Here is a 26,633-nt window from a genome sequence, read left to right as displayed (position 1 = left end):
CTTTAAATCCAGTAATATATCGAATTACAACTCAAATTTACAACGCGTTTGCCATTTAAATATGGCTCGTAAATGAACCTGACCACTAACCGTTACACTTTTTCCTCACGATTATATTTTGACACATTTGATAACAGCTTCAAAATGAGGCTACTTTGAGATCTTTTCATTGCATTGTTATATGCTTATAGTATGTGCATCATGCTGTTGTATTCCTGTTACCATCTATAATTTAAGCCCGTCCAGAATTGAGCTCCGTCTCCGCGTTATTATCACTAGCAAAGCTAGGTAAATTCTTAAGTCTGGAGGTGAGCCAGCACACGAGCCACCGCTGCTCTCTGAGCTTGTCAGAGGCGGTTGATAAGACAGTGCGTTTCGCGGGGAGCCATGCGAAAAGCACAATGAAACAGGAGTACGTGCTTTCCTGTTTATTTGTTTAATCAGACGAATAGAAATCTAAAGAACATTGCGTTATTAATATTGTATTGCTTTGCACAATAGCATAATTGACAGTGTAAGAACATAGCCTAAGGACAGCTTGCTGTTCACAGTAAACTACACCCCCTGTCTAGTTTACTGAACAAGAAAAGGCTGAGACTCAGGATTAAATTTAAATGATTTGTTGTGGATAGAGCGGGTTAAAAGTGTAGTTTGAGTAGAAGTGCTGCTTTAAAGGACCATCGTGACTGTCACGCTCTGTTAGCTCCGAAAGTGGGGTCTTTGCTGCGCGAGGCTTGCATCCAAATATTTCGCCAAGAGCAGCATCGGTGACAGGCGGGGAAGGAAGGTGGGGGCGCGTTTTTGCGCCTTTCCTCGAGATGTTGCCTGCATCGGTTTAGCGAAATGCATTGTCGCGGTGCAAAGTTTCACATCTGAAAACTTGCCAATGAAGAGCAGCATTTCTTTCAATTCAAACGAAATGTTTGATACACGGGAGCAACCTGCGCTATGATTCTGCTGTCGCTATGATCCCTTCCACGGCGTTATGGGCGATATATTTCCCAAGTGAAACATTGCAAGTAGCCTACTTCAGAATTTGTGCGGTGGGATTCGGGGCTCGCCCCTCAACAGTCCGCATTCGCCCCCGAAGAGTCGATTGACGTTGCGCTGAGAAATAAGTCTCGTCGAAAGGAGATTGTTTGATCCTCTACATTTAAATGAACTTGTAGGCATCGACGCATTCTGCCAACACTCAGGTAATATCGCTAATTACCATCTCTTGTAAATTATTTGTTCAACACAGGTGAAATGAGTTAAATAATTTCAACGTTTCTCTGTTTTAATGTAGGTGCTCAGTTTTTCAGGACTTCTTCTTGTCGCTTTGTAGGCTACATTTAAATCGGTGAAATGCACATTGGTCCATAGCGCAGTAAAAAGGATTTGCTCTTGAAATGTCCATTCCATAGGCTAGTGTATGAATCGGGACGGGGCTGACTTCACATGGAACATTTCTGACTTCACTTAAACAATTTTCAAGTGTATTATTTTTCTGTACCCGTTACCTTTATGTAGTTTATCTGATAACTGCCCATAGCCAATAATTCTGTCCTTCTTTGAAGTTCACGCAATTCACAATACTTTTATTTACTAGATTATGTGATGCATGTGATTATTGGGTTTAATGTTATTTTAATTGAAAAGCAGCATTTTAGTATATTAATGCAAAACGGGTTTTTACTTGCACGCATTATTTCATTGCGGTAAAAGTGGCGAATGTTTGCAGATGATACACGATTGAAAGTGCTCCTGTAATGAATTGTGCCGTTAGAATGTATCAGGTGATGACGACTTTCTGTTCAGGAGGCTTCCACGTGAGTGAAATGATGCGAGACGTCTGTTAGGTCGGGTGACCTGGGAAAAAAAACAGAGATTCATTTCATTTTCAACTCTGATTCTGAAGTCAAAATAAGGACAAGTAGCCGTCTGAATTGCGAACTGGAAAAGTGCATGTCTTGTCTGAGATGACCAACCTGAAATTGAGAGTGAAACGCAAACTACACCCAAATATGTAGCTATCTGTCCGATGCTCTCTTTGGGAATGATATCCGACACTAATTATCAGTGTTATTTCCAGTAATGTTGATTGTTAACTGTAAATTCACCATTTTCTCATGCTGTGGGTAGCCATAATTACCATATTTCTCTTGTATATGACTGCAACATAAGACATATTGTATCTAATACATGTTGAAATACATGCATATTAATACAATTATCATATTAATGTGCGAATATGAAAATGTACTTCAATGTATGAGGTGACTGTTTCAGTCAGATTTCTCGCATCTCTTTCATTTGTCAAAATAAATCTGTTAAATGTTATTCCAGGAAAGTGCCATTTCTAAACATGATTAATGTATCTATATGCATGTATACAAGCTTTGACCTGGAATACAAAATGTGCAATCATATACAGAATTATAAATATAAATGTGAAAAATCACAATAACTAAATTAAACATGTCATCAGGCAGATAAATGTAGTAATTATTAAAAACACAATTGCCACATAAAAAGAATGACTGAATGTTCACTGAAAAGAAAAGCTAAAACAGAAGCATATAAGAATATATAATTCCAACGGGAAAAATAAGAAAAATAACATTAAGCAGGAACAACTTTCTATTGTTACAGCACATTTTATGTACATTACATGCAAAGCCACGGCATACCATTCAAACAGTGAATTCAGTTTGGCTAAGTATTGCAATTAAATGTACACCATACTTTTATAGTCCGTATATTTTCATGTGATTTTTTCTAAGTAGGCTGCATTTTCATAGCCTCAATTGGAATCATATCTAAAAATCATTACTTAAACTTAAATTTGTTCAATCAAAATCCAGAAGTTAGCAGAAAGCTACCAAATTACATTCAGAAGAGGGTGGAAACCAGGCCAATAACATTTCGAAGATAAATGTAAAAAAGAAGTTCTGCATTTGGGAGATAAATATTAAGACAGGATTATTTTGGAAAGAAATTAGAATTTGTTCAATGTTGAAAAATATGGTTATATGTAGTAGTAGTTTCTCAGGATCCAGACAATGTGCTGTGGCAGTAAAAACAGGTGAAAAGGATGATGTAACATGACATAGAACAGAGTTGCACATAAATCAATGAAATATTGATATTACATGATACTGTACCTTTGTAGGACCTCATTTAGATTAGGGTTATTCTGGGCCCCGTGCTGAAAGTACAAAGAAGGGCAACTAAATTGAGTCCTGGCATGAAAGGTTTAAGACCTAAAAGGATTAAGACCAAAGACCCTTATTAGTTAATTCCACTCAGATGCAGTATCAGGAAGCATTTATTGACACAGATCATTGTCAATATGTACAACAGCTTGCTAGGTGATTTAATAGAGACAGAGAGCCTTGGCATGTACAAGTCCAGGCTTTACACAATGAGGGATACCCTATAAACTGACTGGCACTGGCAAATTTACCTGGGCTGAGTGGCCTGAATCCTGTTTCATAAAGCAGGATTACTGAGTTTGTTGGATAAATGAACTGGGTAAAACCCGGAACCCCCCCCCAAATCTGGAACATAGACTGAAGTAAAAAAAAGATGTTCCAGGTTTTACTCAGAGCAGTTATTCAGCTAATCCAGTAATGCTGCTCTGTGAAACACCCCCTTGTACGTATTTTTATTCACGTGTATGGGCCTCATGTATTCTTTTATGTGTTGTGTTTATTAACATTCTATTCTTCTTTTCAATCTTTGTGTTCTGTTATTTATCAGGAGTTCAACTCCATCATCTGTTAAGGATCAGTGAATATTTTTTTTAACATTGGTACAAATGGGATTTTCCTTGTTATTTTGTTTGACATTGGTATTGTAGATGGTCCTGTCAAAATAAATAACAATGGACACAAAGATCGAGGCTGTTCAAGGCAGTATTGTGAGGATGAATAGTCCACTACAGTGTGCAGCTGTAGTTGCAATATCTCAAGGATTTACCAGTATTATGTGACTGAATTTCATACTCTAAATGAATACTACATTTTACACTTACACACATTTTACAAGATTTAAGGAAATGTTGAATGGTTTTGTTGGACACATTGTAGGAGCTAGGTATCGGTGTTTAAGACCTTGTGGAGTCTAGTTAATTTTTTATTTATTTAAGCAAATGTCCTTGTATCATGGATTTGTCAGAAATTAATGAGCACTTTCTGGGTTAAGAAACATATCTTGAAAAGTGCTTGATTTGCAATGTCTTCAGCTAATATGTTTAATGGTGATTATAAGGCATTAAAAGCCTAATGCCTGGATGATTTATGGCTTCACTTGCATATGGCCTTATGGGAGGATCATTTTTGATGTACTGTGTGAAATGCTTTATAGGAAGAGCAATCTGTGCATTATAGAAATTATATAGTCAACCCTGTCCTGAAGTTGCAGAGCTGGTTCTGCCTTTTGTTCCGTCAGAACTCTCTAACTCCAAAACATCATTACTTATGGGCTTTAATGAACAGAGGTGAGCATGTGTTATAGGTACTCAGCACATTCAAACTAGTGTGAACAGTCTGTTTTAAACTTAGAATAATAGACTGCTTTAAGGGGGGAGAAGACAGTTGAATGTTCTGTTGAATAAAAAACATTATGGGAAAAAAACTTGGAATAATAGATAAAACTGTACAGTCACGCTTGGATGGAATGAACACCAGGAACATGCCTGTCTCTTCAGAACCAGGGTTGCCCTTCGCTGGTTTTCTTGTACATGATTTTTAATTAAGTTTTTGTATTAGAGTGTGCATGCCGACTCTAAAGAGCCTGTAGTGACGAGCTTGGCTGGGAAGTCAGTAGGAAGGTTGGTAGGGGGTTGGGGATGCTCACATGAAAAGAGAGATTGTATTATGATGACATTTAGATACTTTTTATTAAAATAGTTTAGGATGGGCACTGTTGAGTAGCCTAACTAATTCAAGCTCATCTGTAAGCTGTTTAAAAAAAATATTGCTTGTGAACTTTGCATTTATAGGACCAAATGATTTTGTGAGTTAACTGGTCAATACAGTATGTCTGTATGCATGTATACACAGAATAAATTGCATTGTAAATTATCTTTACTGAATTTTCTGGTGATTTCTGTTGGTTTTGGTCATTGTTTGGGCTCATTATATGTGCATTGTGCAAATGATGCTTGTTGTCTTAGATTTCCCTGTGCTCAAAATGGCTGCTGGCTTAGCTTTCGCTGTGCTCATAATGGCTGGCCTAAATTTCTCGCTGTTGATAATGGCTGGCATATATTTCTCTGTGCCTATAATGGCTGGCATAGATTTCTCTGTGTTGATAATGGCTGGCATAGATTTGTCTCTATGTTGATAACCAGAGTAGGTTTCTCTATGTGCTATGTGTTTGAGGCATATTTCTCGATGTGCTGGTATCTGGTGTAGATTACTTGTTGTACTGGTTATGATTGGTCCTGGCTATCATAACCTATAATGACTCAGGTGTAGCAGACAGTTTGCAGGTGTACATGGTGTGCTTAACAGCAAACAAGTGATTATCATGTAATATGACCTAATGGCGGATGCAGGGCAGAGATAACTGAAGTGAAACCAGAGGATGAGACCCAGGGTCATATGAATTAACATTAACATGCATTAACTGGAAGTGAAACAGCTTTAGTTCTTCAGTTCTCAGTGGCTTGTATGTCATGACAGTTTTTTTTTGTGGTGTTCCGACTGTTTTTTTTTAATTTGACAAAATCTGCATCTGTCTTATTGTGTGTTTCGTTCAAACTGTATTTTCCTTTCCTTTTTTTTACCCTCTGTAACATTTCCCACTCCTGAAAGGGCTTAACAAGGTTAAGAAGAACCTTCACTTCATTGTTTTAAGTACTTAAGAAAGAAAATTACAGGATATACACTCAGTGATCACTTCATTAGATATTTATTAGACTTATTTTTCTGACTTAGTGTAGTGCTGCTGTAGCCTATCCCCTTAGATTTATGATGCGTTGTGTGTTCAGAGATGCTCTTCTACCTACCACTGTTGTAATGTGTGGTTATTTGTGTTACTGTCACCTTCCTGTCAGCTTTGACCAGTCTGGTCCTTCTACTTTGACCACTCACATTAACAAGGTGTTTCTGCCCACAGAACTGCTGCTCACTGGATGTTTTTTGTTTTTCGCACCATTCTACTCAAACCACCCTGACACCAAAAATCATTTGATGGTCAAAGTCACTTAAATCAAATTTTTTCCCCATTCTGATAGTTGATGTGATCATCAGCTGAAGCTGACCCGTATCTGCATGATTTTATGTATTGCACTGCTGCCACACAATTGGCTGATTAGATAATCACATGAATAAGTAGGTGTACAAGTTCCTAATAAAATGCTCAGTGAGTGTGTATATTTTCAGTACAGGCAGGATATGTTAAGCCAAATGCTCCTTTGAGTTGGACACTTTGAATGCTGCCATAGGCTTTATTCATCTTTTGGATTTTTGAGGAGGCATTTCAATGATGCAACAGGCTAGGTCACCTATAAAAGTGGGAGTCACTCCCTGCATTTCTTCATTCAAAAGGCAAAAATGGCTTTGAATCTGCAGTCTTCTAACAGCAGCTGAACAACGACAGAAGTGAAGTATGACATTGGGTAGCCTGGGGGGCAGGCAAGGACCTTCATATTAATTGTCGGAACCCCACCCAATTAGAGAGGTTACCACCAAACTAGCCTGGTTTCTGATATCTCTGCGCCTATAGTCATAATCAGAAGTCATGCCACACAGATGCCTTCTATCTGGTTGCTTGGAAACTTTGTTCTGCTTGAATATTTGAGAAGATCTGATGAGTCAGTGTTTGGTTTTGTAGAATGTTTTTTGAAGAACGTTAAAATGCAGCCACATTATCAGTATTTATTTTACTAGAGAGCTCGAAGAGACTGAGGTTACAACGTGGGTGTATGCAACTGAAATTCAGATGGGACAAGCAAAGTAGCTCTTCAGAAACGTAGCTAATTTCCAACGTCTAACATTTCAGGCACACTCCAAAGTACTGGATTAAGTATTTAGCTGGGCAATTACACAGTTATCACATTCAATAATGTTGCAGTCAAAACATTAGAATGATATCAGTGTTCATATCAAGAAATTTACGTTTCTATCATTGTTTTGTTGTGTTGTCTTTTGCTGTGTTTTCAAGAGATATTTTAAGGATTATATGTTATCATGCAAAAATATCAGAATCCTAACATTTGAATTTGAGTAATCATTGTGCTGAAAGAAGCCTATTAAAGGCACATACTTACATTTTTGTATTTGGCAGACCATTTTGTCCAAAGTGCTTGAGGAGGAAATATAGCAAAGGGCAAGTGCAAACAACGTGGGTAAACACAGGCACCGGAACAGAGTGGGCAGTAACACAATAGGCATTTAGTGCAAAGCAGATTATCCCCAACCCCTACTTTAGGGGAATGAAATGAGATATTAAGCAGAAGTATGTGTCACGATGCTCTTAGTGCTAATCAATATTGCCATAAAAACGGAAGGAGCTTAAGTCGGATAGATAAAGTGATACAATTGTAGCTGTAGTTGGAGACTTGATTTCCAGGGCTGCCGTGAATAACAGAGGTTAGGAACCGTCTGCGGAGGTGTGCTTTAGCCCACACCGGCAGACCGTCAGGCAGTCCCGAGAGACTGAGAAGCAGAGGAGCTGCCTCATTCTGGACGAGCAGGAAGTTTCCTGGTTCATGCTCCGAGACCCTCCAGTGAGCTGCAGTAGTCCAGGAGGCAGAGCACAAAGCCTTGGATTAGGAGTCAGGTGGAGATGATGGTTAGGGCATAGGGCTGGTACGGACTCCTTCAGCAATGGAAATTGCTCAATTGACTGGATATCATTCCTATTCATAGCATATTAGGAAATTAAATTACCCATGCTCCAAAATGAACATTTCTCATTTTGAATCATAATCATTCTCTGTATGCATGTGTTCTGGGAATGCCCTCTTACTATGTGTATCTATATCATTTATGTAATATTTGCTGTACTTTTCCAGTTGCTATCTGAAGATGTCCCCAAGTGCTCCTTTTATGAGGTGCCACATAGATTTTGTAAGAGACCTTTTATTTGGCGACTTTACTTCCACAAAATCCATACCAAAGGGCTGTGCAGCCATTCATTTAAAAAGTGCTTTTCTTATGTCCTTGATATTTCTGTTTTCAAGAGGCTGATGGTGCGGTAGCACAAGGCTACAGAGCAGGGATAATCAAATCATGGTCCTCAAGGTCCGGGAACTGCTAGTTTTTCATCCTCCCTTTATCTGGGAGTCAGGTCTGAAGACAGTCTGGCCAATCAGTAGCACTAATTGTTCAGTTAATTACCTTGGAGAAAAAAGAAAATCAGGTTCAGATTTGATGATGGCTGCTATAGAGTTTGGGCTTGTCAGACTTTCCTGGGTTCAGTCCTCCAGAATCGGCAGAAGCCAATTTTTCTCACTGTGAGCTTCCACCTGGGAGGTACACCTGAATGACGTGTTCTGCTCATCCTCATGTGTCCACATGTTTATGCATTCATGTGAATTCATGTTTGAGGACTCATTCATGTGAATACGCCTACTGCTGGATGGATCTTACACAGCCACATTCTCAATTCTGCATCAGCTCAAAGAGTTCATATCATGTGATCCAACAGGGACCAAATGTACTCTGAGAGAATTAAATTTTTTCTATCAGATATATTTAATCCTGAACATTTGCTGTCTAACCACCATCCTGGTACGATGTGCTTTTGGAAGCACCACAGAATGTTTTTTTGTGTATTCAAACATTCTAACGAAAGATTGTCAGAATACTTAATAAACTGGCCAGTCGGCCATTCTACCCATCTAGACCCGGCATTTACCTGCAGTACCAGTCAAAGGTTTGGACACACCTTGCCTTTTTTGCCCTTTTCCTATGAATATTTTTATATCTCTGTTTGTAATCAAACAAATCATACGTGCTATGAAAGTATGAAAAAGCCAGATTCTCAGCTTTTATTAAAGGGTATTGTACATATTGGTTTCACCATGTATTAATTACAATACTTTTTATACATAGCCCCACATTTCAGTGTTTAAGACAGATTAATATAATGTCAAGTAAAATAGTCTATAGTTTATAATACAGAACTATAAAATAGCATATTGTTTGCATGCCAAGACTTCCTGAAGTCTGTGACCTATCAACATCACCAGGGTCTGGATATCATATTAGGGGGCAGTAGATTCAGCTGTAAATTATGCCAAAACAGTACAGAATAAATTGGCTTTATCATCTAGGGTCCAAGGTCCAAGAGTCTCAAACCATCGTGCTGCTGCCGGATACTAAAAGGGACATTTTTCCTCACTAATTTTCCTGTTGAACTCATTGGAAGAATTATTCAGGAGAAACAACCCTTTAAGTATCTACTGTATATCTAGTACCAGCACAGTTGTTTGAGGATGGTTTGATACCTCGGACCCTTAATGATTTAAAGCCATTTAGTCAAGAAATGTGTTCCATATTGTATCAGCATAATTTACAGCTGAAGCTAGTCTCATCCCCCAATTCCCATTGAGATCCAATTAAATGCAAAGAGTTTTAGTATCGCTTGTAGGACAACCTGAAAATATGATATCCAGACTCTGGTGATGTTGATAGGTCACAGACATCAGGAAGTCATGGTATGCAATGGATATGCGACCAAATACAAAACATGACTATTTTATTTGGCATTATGTTAATTTGCCTCGAACATTTAAAGGGGGGGGGGGGGATTTTAAGTATATAAAATGCTGTATTTACTACATGGTGAAACCAAAATGTATAAAAAAGGTGGTTTAATAAAAACGGTGGAAATAAAACATTAATCAAAAAAGCTAGAAATAGGCAAAGTGCGTCCAAACCTTTCACTGGTACTGTATGCGGACAGATAAACTCGATCAGTCATAGCATATGCATCTGTGCAAAACAGATTTGTGAACAAACACACATTTATTTCGGAAAATGTCATTTTCGCGGGATCACTGGTAGTGCCCTGCAGGGTTATGAAGGATAGTTCCCTTCATTCTTGGCAGTGCCCTTGCTATGAACGGATTTCCCCCTTCATTGCCGGTAGTGCCCTGCAGTGTGATTGAAGATGTTTCTCCCCCTCCTTAGGTGCAGGATTGTCAGGAGAATGAAGGTGTTGGGGCCTGAGCTGAAGCATGTCCTGGTTGCGGAGAGGCCCTCCTGCTCCTAGATGGCTGGCCCTCATGGTGCTGTCCGAATGGGCCACCCTGAGCCTGCACTGCTGGGTCCTGGCCGTCCACGGCTCGGCAGGCCCGCATGAGCCCCTGGACTGGCTCCTGTCCGAGAGAGGCCCCTTCCATCAGTCCCAGGAGTACACCGAGTTCGTCCAGCGCCACCAACAGGGCTTCACTACACGCTACAAGATCTACAGGTGAGTACTGCTTACTCAAACAGGGCTTAACCACACACTACAAGATCTACAGGTGGGTACTGCCTACTCAAACAGGGCTTCACCACACGCTACAAGATCTACAGGTGGGTACTGCCTACTCAAACAGGGCTTAACCACACACTACAAGATCTACAGGTGGGTACTGCCTACTCAAACAGGGCTTCACCACACGCTACAAGATCTACAGGTGGGTACTGCCTACTCAAACAGGGCTTCACCACACGCTACAAGATCTACAGGTGGGTACTGCCTACTCAAACAGGGCTTCACCACACGCTACAAGATCTACAGGTGGGTACTGCCTACTCAAACAGTATCAACTACACGCTACAAGATCTACAGGTGAGGTGGGTACTGCCTACTCAAACAGTACCAACTACACGCTACAAGATCTGCAGGTGGGTACTGCCTACTCAAACAGTATCAACTACACGCTACAAGATCTACAGGTGGGTACTGCCTACTCAAACAGTATCAACTACACGCTACAAGATCTACAGGTGGGTACTGCCTACTCAAACAGTATCAACTACACGCTACAAGATCTACAGGTGGGTACTGCCTACTCAAACAGTATCAACTACACGGTACAAGATCTACAGGTGGGTACTGCCTACTCAAACAGTATCAATTACACGCTACAAGATCTACAGGTGGGTACTGCCTACTCAAACAGTATCAACTACACGCTACAAGATCTACAGGTGGGTACTGCCTACTCAAACAGTATCAACTACACGCCACTAGATCTACAGGTGGGTACTGCCTACTCATTCAGCATCAACTACACTGATGAGCAAAAACATTATGACTACTAACAGATGAAGCGTATTATGTTGATTATCTCACAACAATGTGAAGGTCTGGGATATATTAGACGGTAAGCGAACAGTTGGCTCTCGTAGTCGATGTGTTGGATGCAGGAGAAATGGGCAGGTGTAAAGACCTAATCATTATAGCCAGACGGCTCAGCCAGAACATCAAGGCTTGTAGGGTGCTCCCAGTCAGCAGTGGTGAGTACCTACCAACAGTGGTCAGAGGAGGGACAAACCACAAACTGGCGACAGGTAGTTGGGTGCACAAGGCTAATTCCATAATGGAACCCTATCTAGTTAAAGGGTTCTTTGTCTGGCAAAATTGTTCTTTGCCTGGGAGCTTTCTCACCTCACACATTTGATAGAGGCTTCCGTAAAGAACTAAAAAGGGTGCCTCTATGTAATCAAGCCAAAGGACTCTTTTTTTAAGAGTGAGTGTCGTCTACAAAACCGACATGATCTACAGTTAGGTACTGCCTGCCCATATCAAATACACGCTACAAAATCTATGGGTGGCTACTCACCACCTATGTCAACTACATGCTACAAAGATCTACAGGTGGGTACTCACTGCCTATGTCAACTACACTACATGATCTATATGTTCTGTATCTTATGTATTTCGGTACAGTTGTATGATCTGAAATAATCCCATTTTATCCTTGTGTGGAAAAAATCGCATTTGCCTTGGGGCAGTTTAATAAAATTGTTCAAAATAGATTTTTGGGCCACTCAGCCACAGTGTGTCAGTGCTGCAGAAGGTTAGATAGATTTGGCTTCTACTCCATGCGCGGCTTAAAAGGTTCACTTATCTCTTCTTTACACTTGCCACTCTAGACTGATGCCATAAGCGTGCATCAGGTCGAGATTGAATCTTGGCAGAACCATTAAGATGTTTATCCAATTAGATTGCACTCTGAAAGGTGGAGTGTTGATCAATTATCCCTTTGTTGTGAAGGTTGCAGATGCTCAAAGCAAAGATAGATAGATGAGTTGTGTATGTGTCAAGTACTTGGAGCTTTTTATTTGTAGTATATCTCACTGGATGCAGCCTGCTGCAGGAGCCAGTACGTATGATATAGGAAGAGTTACAGTATGTCAGTGTTTGGTTCTCTGGCAATCTGATCTGTACTGTTATCACTTTAATTCACTTTGCAGTAATTTGCTGATGCATGTGTTTAAAATGATTCATAAAAATATCTTGAAAATTATGGCTGAAGCAGTGTGGTTAGACTGATTCTCAAAGAAGATAGGAGCTAAAAGTAATGAAATGTGTTATTTGAATTATGTTCTATATAGCCTGTTCTATGACATGCTTTCAATAAGTAGTGTTCTATGCATCATATGTGTTAAACAAAAGCCGGTCGGTCAAAAGCACAGCTTCCCTTTGTCTTGGCAGGTCAACGGTGTGCGATGAACTTGTGTGTGTGCCTGTGTGTGTTTTGCAGGGAGTTTGGGCGATGGAAGGTGAACAGTTTGGCGGTGGAGAGGCAGGACTTCCTGGACGCGCCCCTCCCTCTCGCCCCGGAGTTCGTGAGCAGCGTGCGTCTCCTGGGCCGTCGGCCCACCATGCAGCAGATCACCGAGAACATCATCAAGAAGTTTGGGACGCACTTCCTGCTGTCGGCCACCCTGGGGGGTAAGGGCTTTCTCACACTTTCACAATGTGTTGAGATCACTACTGCGATATACTTATGGAACAGTAAACACATAATACCAAAGTTCTGTAAAGCTACTGGGTCTGCTGGTTTTCACCCTAAAAGCAGCACCCTGTTGAGAGCCAGGTAACCGGGTGAGGTGAGTTAACTGTGTAATCAACTGCTCAAATTGATTTAGTGCAGAGTAACAACGAAAACCAGCGGACCCACTAGCTCTCCAGGACCAAGACAGCATTCATTAGGATTGATTGAGGGCAAATTTGAAGATTCAGGAGCCACGCCTTTGAATCCCCCCTGCTGGTGGAACAAGTTCCTGGCGAATTTTGGACCAGCTGAGCCGCTCAAATACCCAATGTTTCAGACTGTGTCTTGGTCCCTGTGCCCCGACCGTGCTCATCCCTGTAGCACTAACTAATAAACTGCAGCCGCTGCTGCTTACTGATGCACTTTTTGATTGCTGTAATAGCACTTTAACTGCTGGCTTCTTTTAGCTCTTCCCTATTCAGTGGCACTTGTGTGTGACAGTATGTTTATCACAGCAATTCTTCATAATGATGACACTTAGCTTTTATTCTTTTAACCCCTGTGTTCAGTTTTGGTGACATTGACCCCATTTTAAACTTTGAGAAATGAGTAATGAGGCTTTTGAGAGATTTTTTTCATAACCAGTGGCAAAACCCGTGTAATTTTGTTTTGTATTTTTATTTGTTGTTCATCTGTATTTGCTTTAACTATATTTTATTTTATCTATATAATTCTGTAAATATAATGAGAAATGTTAAATGTGATCGAGCACGGGTAAATTGTAAGAATACCATATATATTGTTTATATTAAATGGAACTGAAATAAAGATAACATTGAGTAATTTTGCAAAATGACTTCCGTGCATTTAACTGATATACATTCACCGAGCACTTTATTAGGAACATTTTTACTTTATTACACCTACTTATTTATGCGATTATCTAATCAGCCAATTGTGTGGCAGCAGTGCAATGCATTCAATTATGTAGATACGGGTCAGGAGCTTCAGTTAATGTTCACATCAACCATCAGGATGGGGAAAATGTGATCTAATTGACATTGACCGTGTAATGATTGTTGGTGGCAGACGGCAGACAGGGTGGTTTGAGTATCTCAGAAACTGCTGATCTCCAGGGATTTTCATGAACACTAGTCTCTAGAGTTTGCAAAGAATTGTGCAAAAAAACCAACAAAAAATCCAGTGTGCAGCAGTTATGCAGATAGAAACACCTTGTTAATGAGTGGCGTCAGAGGAGAATGGCCTGACTGATCAAAGCTGACAGGAAGGTGACAGTACGGCAAATAACCACACATTACAACACTGGTATGCAGAAGAGTATCTCTGAACACACAACGCATCATAACTCTTAAGTGGATAGGCTACAGCAGTAGAAGTCTAAAAAAATAAGTATAATAAATACCTAATAAAGTGCTCACTGAGTGTACATTTTTCAATTTTATTTGTATAATGCTTTTTACAGAGTACTGTCACAAAAATGCTTTCTAGAGTAACAGAAGGGAATTATCAGCCCTAAGCCCCCAGACAGCAAGAGGTAATAAAACTCTCTAGTGAAGAGAAAAACTCAAGAGGAACCTGGCTATGGGGGGGGGGGGGGTAGTGCCCATCCTCCACTGGCCTATAGGTTGATCTACGTCCTGATTGTAACCTAGCTGCTGGCTATTGGTATAATAGCGCTACACAGGTCATAGTTCAGCTGTCAGGTTCAAGTGGAACTGGATGATTGAGGTAGATGAGTAAGGGTGAGTTGTGGGTATAGTTGGAGCTTCAGGAAGTTCAGGATTAATGGGGAATCCAGTCAGTCCATGCAGGCCCCCCAGGAACCAGGAGCAAAGCGCTCTGGGAGAAATATGCTGACAGGTATGTGTCAGTGGCAGGCGTGGGCTAGGTGTAATTTAGTGGTAGGCAGAGGGTGACCGCTCGGTTTCACCTGTATGAATCAAAACAGGCTCAAGACGGTTAGTGCTCTTTGTTTTCTGTGCATCTCCTACAGTACATCCACCTGTTTACTGACCATCTCTCATCTCAAGGTTGTGGAAGAAATTAATATGCATAATTTAAAAAATAAAACTTCAAGCTTGAATGAGTTTTAAACTTTCAGCCTGGTGCAACACGGCATAGCTATCAGAAAAGGGGCCATTACTGTGATGTGCACATTATTTTACACGGAGTGAAGGAGAAACAGATAGATAAGATTGATGTGCAGCTGTATGCCAGGCTGGACAGCTTGGATTGATGGTTTTGAAGCAATAGCTGGAGGATAGGCCATTTTTTAATTCCAGAAAAATAGAATGAAATGATTTATTACCACAGTAAGCTCTGGCAATATTATGGTGGCAGAGACGAATGGAGCAAGTGGTCACGGGTGTTTCCTTATTACATTTTACATGAATGCACATGCCACGATAATGTTGGAATGATCTAACCACACTGTATAATTGTATTGTTCCTGTTTGGCTATATCATGTTTAATGATACCTCTTACACTTACTAATATGCTTTATCTGGAACTCTAATATACATATATCTGGACATTTTCTGGGAGACCACCTCACACTGACTGATATTTGGCTCATAACTGACTCATATCAGGTAGAAGGCTGTAAAATAAACTGATATCATCATAATAGCCTTTTTAAATTTGTTTAATCATTAGTAACTTCTTCATAAAATCAGTATATATCTTTTGTTTTTGTAAGTGTAAATACCTTCTGAGGCCTGATGTATGTAATGACAGATCCTCCTAGTAAACTGTTTACACATGTGTTAAAGTCGGATCAAAACACCATTATTATATTACAAATGCTAGTTACTCCCTTTACAAGGGTGTCTTTAAACTGTGTCTTTATCTTGGAATGTTTTCCCAATATCAACAGTAAGGATTCAAAAATGACAAACAGTTTATAATTAGGTAATTGACTAATATACACAGGCTGCACCTATTGTGGGTAAATTCATCCTTTTGATCCTTTATTAGAATTATTACGTCAATAATACATTGCCTAATTAATGTAAATATTCTTATTAATTAATGCAAACAATTTATTAACTGCGGTTTACACACAATTCATTCGCTTTTTAAAATAATTTAAAGGTACCTTTGCACAGGAACACTGGTTATATATTAATAGGGTTTTGATCCAACTTTAATAGATGATGTAGAAAATGTTTATACACAGTCTATTTATGTATACACATAAATCATGAACATATGTTATTATTCATATTGATAAATATTTACATGAATATTCTTGCATAAATATACCTTCAATAAATATGCTTGCGTTGTCTTATAATTTCTATATTAGGAAAGTAAACAAGACTTTATTTTATCACGTTTATTTTTAACCTTCATTTATCTGGTGCGTTAGTCTCAACAATAACTTCCTCTTCCTCTTACCTTAACCCAATTCCAATGGACTCAAGTACTTGCCAGCTGCAGATTTATCAAATCACATGTTACATCCGGAATGTAATCGCAGTTGTTGTTCTTGAAATGCTGTTACATGTATTAACAAACTTTAAAATGAGCAGCATATGGCCGGATACACAGTTTGCTGCATTCATCTCTGCCAGTATACCGCTGCGTGTAAACTTGCTGAGGTAATCAATCATTTCATTCTATTTTTCTGAAATTAAAAAAACGCCTATCCTCCAGCTATCGCTTCGCAGCCATCAATCCAGGCTGCCCGTGCCTGGCGTGTCGCCGCACATCAATCCTATCCATCTGCTTCTCCTCTGCTCCGTGTAAAACAATGTGCACATCACAGCCACGGCCTCCGTTCTGATAGCCAAGGACACTGAAACCCTGCTTGTGGGGTCATGGGAATGGTAGTTCACAACAGAGACCTTTTAGGCCAGTGGCAATTATTAATCATATAATTCATATATTCATTTTATTCATATTTCCAAAATTTGCTGTAAATAATGCATTTTGCTAAAACTTTGTTGGGTAAGATTTTACTGCCATGGAATTCAAAATTGTTCATCAAATATTTCCCCTAGATTTTCCAGAACTCTGTATTCTATATTTATACAAATGTGCTTATTAATGCATTTCTGCATTCAATATTTTTCTCCCCTAGTCACAATGTTCATTTGTAGTTGTAAATCTTTGCTGTGAATGCTTGTGTCCTGTCAGTTTGGGAGGGTGCTTACTAGCACACACATCCTGTGAAACAAATATAGCCAACTAGCCATACTGTAGCTTAGACAGACTGTGGACTGCAGTGATGAGGCTTTAAACTGCCACTGGCAACATGAAGGCTTACTGTGAGTCACTGCAATTATTGTGGCCAACTATGCATCAGAAGACACACTACAACCAGCTATGCATCAGAACAGACACTACACCCAGCTATGCACCAGACAAACAGTAAACCCATATGTCATAACAAACACTACAGCCATCTGTGTATCAGAACAAACATTACACCCAGCTATGTGTCAGAACAAAAACTGACACCTGCTGTCACTTCCTCCACCAGGGGAGGAGTCTCTCACCATCTTTGTGAATAAGAGGAAGCTGAGCCGGGACGGGGTGGTGACAGAAGGGGATGGCAACCGCACTGTGACCACACTGGAGACCCTCCACCAGCTCGCCGCTTCCTACTTCATAGACCGGGAGACCACCCTCAGAAAACTGCACCACCTGCAGATAACCACCTCTGCTATCAAGGTAAACAGCCTGCCCCTCTCCTCAGTCAGTTCTGTTCCATTTCACACTGCCCCCTCCTCATCCAGTCCTGTTCCATTTCACACTGCTGCATTCTTCTTGTTACTCACTACACAAAGGTTGAGCTTTCGCCATCCAACTGCTGTGCACGGGTGATAATTTGTGTGCCGTCCCTGTGTCTCATATTCAGGCCAGTGCTTGCTGTCAGGAATAAATGTTTTTGGTAAATTATAACATGCCTCCATGCAGTTTTGTGTCTAAGACCATCATTTCTCCCTTGTGAATGCCAAAGCAGATAAAGCAGGCCCTCCCAATCAAGAACATGCAGCATTTTTCACTCATACGCACAGAGACGAAGTGTCCTGTCAGGGGGATTGTGAGACCAGTCATGTCTGATAAGCAGCTTGTCTAAAAAAATTCATCTCCATGAATGAAGGGTGCACTGGAAGAAGTGCTGAGGTGTACTCCTGCTTCCTGTTCACTACCCCTCCCCCTCAGCACCCAGCCACCCACCCCCGCCAAACTCCAGCTTACACGCATCCATTTGTCAGGGTCTGGCCCCTGCACATTTACTGCATCAACACTTTTCTATCTTCTGTCTCTATAGCAACTACGTGTGTGTGCCTGTCTGTGTGTGTGTGTGCATGCGTGTGAGTGTGTTTCTGTGCGTTTGTGTTTTTGAGGAGCAGGGAGAGAAAGAAAAAGAGAGAAAAGGTGTGTGTCAGAGCGTTTGTGTGCGTTTGTGTGTGAGAGAGAGACAGATATATATACACTCAGTGAGCACTTTATTATGTATTTATTATGCTTCTTTTTTAGACTCATTAAGTCTTCTGCTGTAGCGTATCCACTTAGAGGTTTGACACGTTGTGTGTTCAGATGTTCTTCTGCTTACCACTGTGTGGTTTTTTATGTTAGTGTCACCTTCCTGTCAGCTCAACCATTCTGGCCATTCTCCTTGGACCTCTCTCATTAACAAGGCGTATCTGCCCGCAGAACTGCTGCTCATTGGATGTTTTTTGTTTTTTGCATCATTCTCTGCAAACTCTAGAGACTGTTGTGTGTGAAAATCCTAGGAGATAATTCATTTCTGAGATACTCAATCTATCCTGTCTGGCACCAACAATCATTCCACGGTCAAAGTCACATAAATCACAAACAGCTGAACCTCTTGACCACATCTGCATGCTTTTATGCATTTAGTTGCTGCCACATGATTGGCTGATTAAATATTTGCATTAACAAGCTGGTGTACAGGTCTGCCTAATGAAGTGATCATTGAATGTATATGTGTGTGGTTGTGTGTGCATGTCAGAGACAGAGTTATATCTGAGTGATTGCTGGGTGATCTAAAAGGACAGCAATGGAGAAAGGTCCTGGATCAAATCTCTTCGCTTTCAAAAATATCCAATTTGTACATTTGGAAAATGTCCAGTAAAAAGAACTTGGCTAAAAGCAGAAGAATAAAAGAATACCATGTCTGTACTGTATTGGCTGTCCCGCTATGATTGATACCGCTCACGGTGCAAGCCTGTGGCTTGGAGATCCATCATGAGCACATCACTTATACTGATGCTAATCCGGGGGACGCATGCTGCTCTTGTTCTGATACCTATCACTTATGCCCGGGTGGCAGTCTCATTTTATATCCATCTTCTACAAGCGTATTACCAGTTCTGTAAAAGGATGATTTCCCCCAGAATGGCCGAACGCACTCAGCCCTGCTGGTGTTGTCTGCCTCTGACTGCTGTTATGGCTTAAGATAGGAACACAGGGTCCTTGAAGATGAAGGGTTCATGATAGCAGAGAGAGCAGGGGTTGGAGCAGGGTCCCGGCGACCAGCCCGAGGCTGCCGGTTACAGACCGTTGATCACGGGCTGAATGAAAATGGATTTTGGGCAAAGGTCAGAACTCCAGGCAAACACTACGTGCAGGTTTAAAGCAGGAGGTTAAATAGCATTTTATATGGGAGGCTTTTGTGCCCCGTGCCATCAGTGAAATGATCCCAGCTCCCTGATTAATTTTAGCGGGTGGTGAGATTGAGTTTAAAAAGGCTGTGACCTCAGTGCAGTAATGTGATTAGAATTACGTCTGATAAAAAGGTCTGCACCACCATAGCTCAACACAGTGCCCCTATGATCGCCATTCTTCAGTTCAACATGAGATTCCCATAACCGCCATCAAATAACTCAACACAGGGTTCCTATAACCACCATCCATCAGCTCAGCACAGGGTTCCCATACAGTACCTGCCATTCATAAGCTCAACACAGGGTTCCCATACAGTACCTGCCATTCATAAGCTCAGCACAGGGTTCCCATACAGTACCTGCCATTCATAAGCTCAACACAGGGTTCCCATACAGTACCTGCCATTCATAAGCTCAACACAGGGTTCCCATACAGTACCTGCCATTCATAAGCTCAGCACAGGGTTCCCATACAGTACCTGCCATTCATCAGCACAGCACAGGGTTCCTATAACTGAGATCAATCAGCTCAACACAGGGGTCTCATCGCCGCCACCCATCAGCTCAACACAGGGTTCCCATTTCTTTCAAGACGTATTACTGCCACCATACACTCCGCTTTATTAGGTATACTTCTTTTTTAGAGGTATTGGTCTGCTGCTGTAGCCCATCCAGTGGAAGGTTTGGTGTCTTGTGTGTTCAAAGATGCTCTTCTGCATACCACTGTTGTAATGTGTGGTTATGTGAGTCAGCTTCCTGTCACTTTGAACCGGTCTGGCCCTTCTCCTCTGACCTCTATCAAGGCATTTTCGCACACAGAACAGCCGCTCACTGGATGTTTACCATTCTGAGTGAACTTTAGAGTCTGTAGTGCATGAAAATCCAGGAGATCAGTAGTTTCTGAGATACTCAAACCACCCCATCTGGGACCAACGAAGTCACTTAGAAATCTCAGGAATTCTTTCCCATTCTGAAATTTGGTCTGAACAACAAGCAAACCTCTTGATCATGTCTGCATGCTTTTATTTACTTGCTACCACATGATTAGCTCAATAAAAATTTGCATTAACAAGTCGGTATACAGTGGTCATTGAGTGTGCATTTCACTTATGCTTTGAGAAAAGGCTTGGTGTTTAAACGTTAATCGCCACAGAAATACACCCATAAATATAAATATTTTCTAGATAAAATAAAACTGCCCCAAGCAGAATGTAAATATGTGTTTCGATACCTCTAATTGATTTGATGTTCTTGTTGGCCAGGTAACAGAAACAAGGACTGGGCCTCTTGGATGCAGTAACTACGACAACCTTGACTCTGTCAGTTCCGTCCTTGTACAGAGTCCTGAAAACAAAGTCCATTTACAAGGTATGTGTAGTTTAAGCTGCTGTGTTTTCTGCGGCTGGGTTTTATGGCCTGCAATTCATCAAGGTGCAAGACAGCACAACAGCCTCCTCCTCAAACCACCCTCTGTGGGATCACAAAAGTCACCACTTGATCCTTACCTGGATCATTCCCACTGAATAACTTAAGAATTAAACACTCATGTTTACTGTTACTGCAGTATGCACGATAATGTGGCAATAACAGGATGTTTACCAGAGAATATGATTTGACAGCTTTTTTGGTGTTTTTGTATGTTCATAAAATATCACAATAAAATTCCGATTGACACTTGAATGTTTTTCAAATGTCATAATTCTCTCACTAATAAGCAACAGTAAGGCATTTCTCAGCTTGTTAATAAAGCAACTGAAAAACCATAGAAAATCTAAATACACATCTCATCTTCATGTGCACAGCTCTCTCTCTCTCACACAGACACACATACACATGAGCACACACACATGCACACTTGCTTGTAACAGTGACAGGAGGGAAGCAGGCTTTGAGTTGGAGTGATTAACGATCACTAATGCATCCTCAGTGTAGTGTGCGTAGTATTCATGCTCATGTTGTTCTGTGTCTATTTGGGAATTGGGTGTCAGTTAATCTAGAAACATGACACAATCTGCATCACGGCCAACATCATGGTAGCCATTCCGGAATAAAATGTGGGCTAATTTGTTAACAGAATGGCAGTTGTAAATCTCTGGGCTGTATTTTTATCACAGGGGTGGGCATATTGTGTGGGAGGACTGTGGCTGTAAATTTATCCTCATTCATTAGATTCACTGGAGAGGTTCACAAGCAGGCATTAAATCTCGCAATGGCATCTTCCTGACATTGGATTCCATTATCGCTAGAAGCCATCACACATCGCACTATGGCCAGTGTTAATCGTACGGTCCTGTCACGCTGCTCAGTACATGCAACATATTACCACCTTTAAAAGCAGCGTGCGTGGGATGTAATGGGTTTCCAGACTTTCCATAATGTAATGCTCGTATATTTTCACACAGAAGTTTTCTTCCATCCACTTCCTGGAAAACAAGATTTTATGAGATTTCACACCGCCAGATAAATGTCTGCCAATTTTCTGCTCCCGTCCAATCAATATCCTTTTCACACAGTGCTGTGTGTCCTAATTTGACATCCCCCTCCTCATTTGATGTCAGTCAAATAGATTCCCCACCCTTCAAAAATACTCGCGAAAGATCTGTTCACTTGTCTATACGTCATATCACAGAAGCTAGTGCTTCCCTAAGTTCTGTTTTAGCTTTTTTCAACTAAAAAGTAAACATAAAGTAACCAGGTAGTTTAGGCTTCTGAATTGTATCGTAGTGCCATTTTATGTAATGTTTGCTTTTGTTTGTGTAGGTCTGCAGCTGATTCTCCCCCTTTACCTGCGGGACAGCTTCATCAAAGCCGCTCTCAGCTACATCACCTGCAACTCTGCTGGGGACTTTGTGTGCAAGGACAATGACTGCTGGTGCCACTGCTCCCCCAACTTCCCAGAATGCAACTGTCCTTACACCGACATCCAGACCATAGAGTATAAGCTGTCCCAGCTGAGAGAGATGTGGGAAAGTCACAACACAGAGTTTGAGGGCTCAGGTGAGGTTGTAGCTGTGCTCAGACCTTTTTTTTAGGTTTATATGACTTAAGGCACATGTTATCTTACGACATTAAAACTGCCTAATTCGTGTAACTTGTCTGACTCCCCTAACCCATGTGTATATACTGTGTATATACATTTCTCTCCTATACCCACTGTTTGTAAATGGATACAGATCAGGCCAATGTTTATCTCTTTTGTGAATGACAGCCTACAACAGATCCCTCACCTGAATCTCAGAGATTGTTTGGCATCTGTATAATGATGTACCGGAGTCTTTAACATCCAAGATTTGCAGTATTAAGCCTATCAATATTGCCTGACATTTTAAAGAATTGCACATTTAAACTTAATCACATAAAGACATTTTATTGTCTGCACATTCCCTTTACTTATTAAAATTACATTTCAATATATCATGTTATAAACCTAATTGCAGAGGTAAGATTAACTGCCAACAGTATACGGCTGTCTATGGGGAAAAGAGATTGTTGAGAAGGTTTCTATTCTCATTCTTTTGTTTGATGATATAATATTTTATCTCTGTGTCTCAGCCAGCCAGCGCTGTTCTAGGACATGACCGTGCCCCCAGTTAGGGAACCAATCCTGACTATATGGCATAATGTGCCAAACAATTATTGCTATTATAATTGACCTGGGAGCACGGGATTCAGTCCATGAATAAACTGTGTCTCCTTGCACACTAGGGACCCCTTGTGGTTCTTCGGGTGTGCACAACATGCCTGCATAAGCAGCAAAGCTCAAAAGTTATGGGGTCAGAAAGTAAAAATCCAGCCATGTGTTTCTTCCACCCATTAACTTACTAATTAGTTTACTTTTTAATCTCCTGGCTGAAGAATTGTGCTAATTAGCAACTCCAGGCGATTGGAACAAAATCACTGGGGAGGACTTTTACTTTCTGAACCTGGATTTTGACAGAGACAAGCAGAACATTCAACCAAAGCAGTTATTGTGAAAAGAAGCATCCTCCAAAGCAGCATGTTTTGAAGGACAGCATGTGTTTCTCTATGCCCTATATATAGACTGAAGAGGTTACAACAATGAGACCAACTTATTTGCGGAAAAAAATTACTTGTTCTTGGGTACCATGCCTGTTATTTCTTCCCCAGATGAGTTCCGGTCCTTTGTGAAGAGGCTGCCCCAGGACCACCTGCTCAACATGTCTGCCATCTTCCAGTCGTGGAACAAAGACATCCATCTGCAACGTCTCCACAAACAGCTAGAGGGCAACCTGCAGCAGGTCTACAGCAAGACTCAGAGCATGATCCAGAAACTCTTCAGCATGAGCAAACGCTGTGACAAGCAGCCCCAGTACCGGCTACCCAGAGAAAGGTGGGTGAAACCAACAGCTTCTCAGTACTGCTGCAGTGAACACTACTGCCTGTTACCCAATCTATGTGACATGGCTGTAGTACCCTATGAGACATATCTGTCGTGTGTGTGTGTGTAATATTCATAGCAGTAGCACCAGTAATAATTTTAACAGTAGCAACAGTAGCTGAGGTAGTGGCAGTAGTATTAGTAGTAGCAGTTGTAGCATATGTATACACTCAGCTGGTCTCTGGTTTTCACAGGCCTCTGGCTCACTGGCTGAAGCTGGTTCAGTCCCTGCTGTATTGTAATAAGAACGGCCTGTTGGGCACGTTTAACGAGGAGCTGCAGACGTGTGCCTGCCCGTTGGAGCAGGAGTGCCAGGGACTGCTGCCCTGTCAGGTGGGCGAGGGCCCCAGCTGCGCGGCGTGCACCCTGGACAGTCCGGCCACCTGCAGCAGCTGCAACCCCGGCTACGTGCTGGTCTCCGGGGCCTGCCGGCCCCAGGTGTCCCAGTCCCCGGAGCTCTACCTGGGCCTGGAGACGGACTTCCAGGACCTGGAGCTCAGGTACCTGCTGCAGAAGCACGACAGCCGGCTGGAGGTTCGGGCCATATTCATCAGCAACGACATGCGCCTGGGCAGCTGGTTCGACCCGTCCTGGAGGAAGCGCATGCTCCTGACGCTGAAGAGCAATAAGTACCGTACCAGCCTGGTGCACATGCTGCTGGGCCTGACCGTGCAGGTGTGCCTGACCCGAAACAGCACCCTGGAGCCCCTGTTGTCCATCTACATCAACCCGTTCGGGGGAAGCCACTCGGAGAGCTGGCTGGTCCCTGTGGGCCAGGGCTCTTTTCCGGACTGGGAGAGGACTAACCTGGAGGGGGCCCCCCAGTGCACCAACTGGACCCTGACCCTGGGCAACCAGTGGAAAAGCTTCTTTGAGACGGTGCACATCTACCTGCGCAGTCGCATCAAGTCCACCAACGCCCTGGGCAACGAGACGGTGTACTACGAGCCGCTGGAGTTCACGGACCCGTCGCGCAACCTGGGCTACATGAGAATCAGCGGAGTGCAGTCGCTAGGCTACAGCATGCCCTTCGACCCCGAGGCCATCCACGAGCTCATCCTGCAGCTGGACTACCCGTACACCCAGGGCTCCCAGCACTCTGCCCTGCTGCAGCTGCTGGACATGCGCGACCGTGTCAACATGCTGTCGCCCCCCGGCCCGCTGCGCCTCGACCTCTTCTCGTGTCTGCTCCGCCACCGGCTAAAGCTGTCCGCCAGCGAAGTGACGCGCATCCGCGACGCCCTGCGCAGCTACGCCAAGCAGCTACCCCACGGCGTGGACTACGAGACCGCCAAGCTGTGCAGCTAGCTGTGAGACCGCCGAGCCGCGCGGCAGACTGCCCGCAGGGATGCAGACCGGGGGGGCTGGAGGACTCCTGCAAGTGGCTGTTACAGTGTGAACGGGAATAAAACATTTTCAGAGTTGACCTTCTATGGAATATATGGAAACCATCCTTTGATTTCCATGTTAAGTAGGGGGTTTTCTGTGGGCACTCTTACTTTTGGTTATATTTGGAAAAGACTTCATGGATGTCGTACGATGAAAACGATTCTATTTAACACTGGGCAGATTTGACCATTGCACAGTGAAGGTGCTGTATGGTTCAGAAAAACAGAATATAAAGAACTTCTACTGCAATGCGTACGCAATAGTGTCATCTGGCACACCATTCAGTGGGTTTAATGTCCTAACAGTCTTTTAAAGGTATTACAGTGGTGTTTTATGTTGAAGGCAGCTTTCCAGCAGAGTCATTGAGTTTGGAAAATTGTCAATTTCTTTGTGTTGTCTTCATTCAAAGTGCATTGCCTCAGTCTGGATTTTTTCTCTACAAGATCACCCATTAGAAACAAAGGTACCACACACAGTAATGCTATGCTAATGCATTCATTTTAAGCTTGTTAGGCATTCTAAATAAAATGTGCAAAACCTTTAGAAGTCATGTTGTCTGTGTTGATGCAAGAGTTATGATCTGCTGCTCATCAGATGCTGTTCCAGGACAGAGTTGCTCCAGCTTTGAATAGCCGTCATGCTAATTGTTCTGTGTGAACGCTGTTGCTTCCTTTCAATAGGAGCAGTTTATCAGCCCTGGGACTTTTGACTTGATTTATATTGTTTATGGAGAGAACTAATTCAATAAAAGTACATTCTTACAAAATGTGTTTGTTCTGCTTTTTCACACATCTGCAGACCTGACATACATGAAACCAAGCACAGTATGTGGATTTTTCATGATGACATCATGTGAACTATTCAACTTATCTCATCGTGGCACCACTTGCAATGCCTTGTTTTTAATAAATTAGATAGGTACCTTTGTGTTTTTTTGGGGGGTGGGGGTTTGCAAGGCACAACAGAGAATCGCTATGTGTTGCACAGTCGTTGATGGCAGTATTTGAAGGACACATGGGTAAGATCAATATAATGTATCAAAACCTATAAAATATGTGAAGAAGTATTCATCGTACACATATAATGCGAATATACAGGGGCAGCCTGTAACCTAGTGGCTCAGGTACATGACTGGGACCCAGAAGATGGTTCAAGCCCCAGTGTAGCCACGATAAGATCTGCACAGCTGTTGATCAAGGCACTTAACCCTGCATTGCTCCAGGGGGATTGTCTCCTGCTTAGTCTAATCAA

The 26,633-nt window shown here is 41.8% G+C and overlaps 1 protein-coding gene across 1 annotated transcript; it reads left to right on the top strand.

Moving 5' to 3' along the window:
- Positions 1-688: 688 nt before the first annotated feature.
- On the top strand, positions 689-26,148 carry LOC133128750 (BMP/retinoic acid-inducible neural-specific protein 3-like). Its single transcript, XM_061242504.1, has 8 exons — positions 689-1,196; positions 10,131-10,413; positions 12,698-12,888; positions 17,440-17,630; positions 20,857-20,962; positions 22,355-22,591; positions 23,723-23,945; positions 24,188-26,148. The coding sequence occupies exons 2-8, from the start codon at positions 10,178-10,180 to the stop codon at positions 25,299-25,301; spliced, it is 2,298 nt and encodes a 765-aa protein (XP_061098488.1). The 5' UTR covers positions 689-1,196; positions 10,131-10,177; the 3' UTR covers positions 25,302-26,148.
- The last annotated feature ends 485 nt before the right edge of the window (positions 26,149-26,633 follow it).

This window comes from Conger conger, chromosome 5, assembly GCF_963514075.1.
Source record: "Conger conger chromosome 5, fConCon1.1, whole genome shotgun sequence".
NCBI lineage: Eukaryota > Metazoa > Chordata > Actinopteri > Anguilliformes > Congridae > Conger > Conger conger.
The sequence above is the reverse complement of the archived record's forward strand: the minus strand, read 5'-3'. Positions and strand labels throughout refer to the sequence as shown.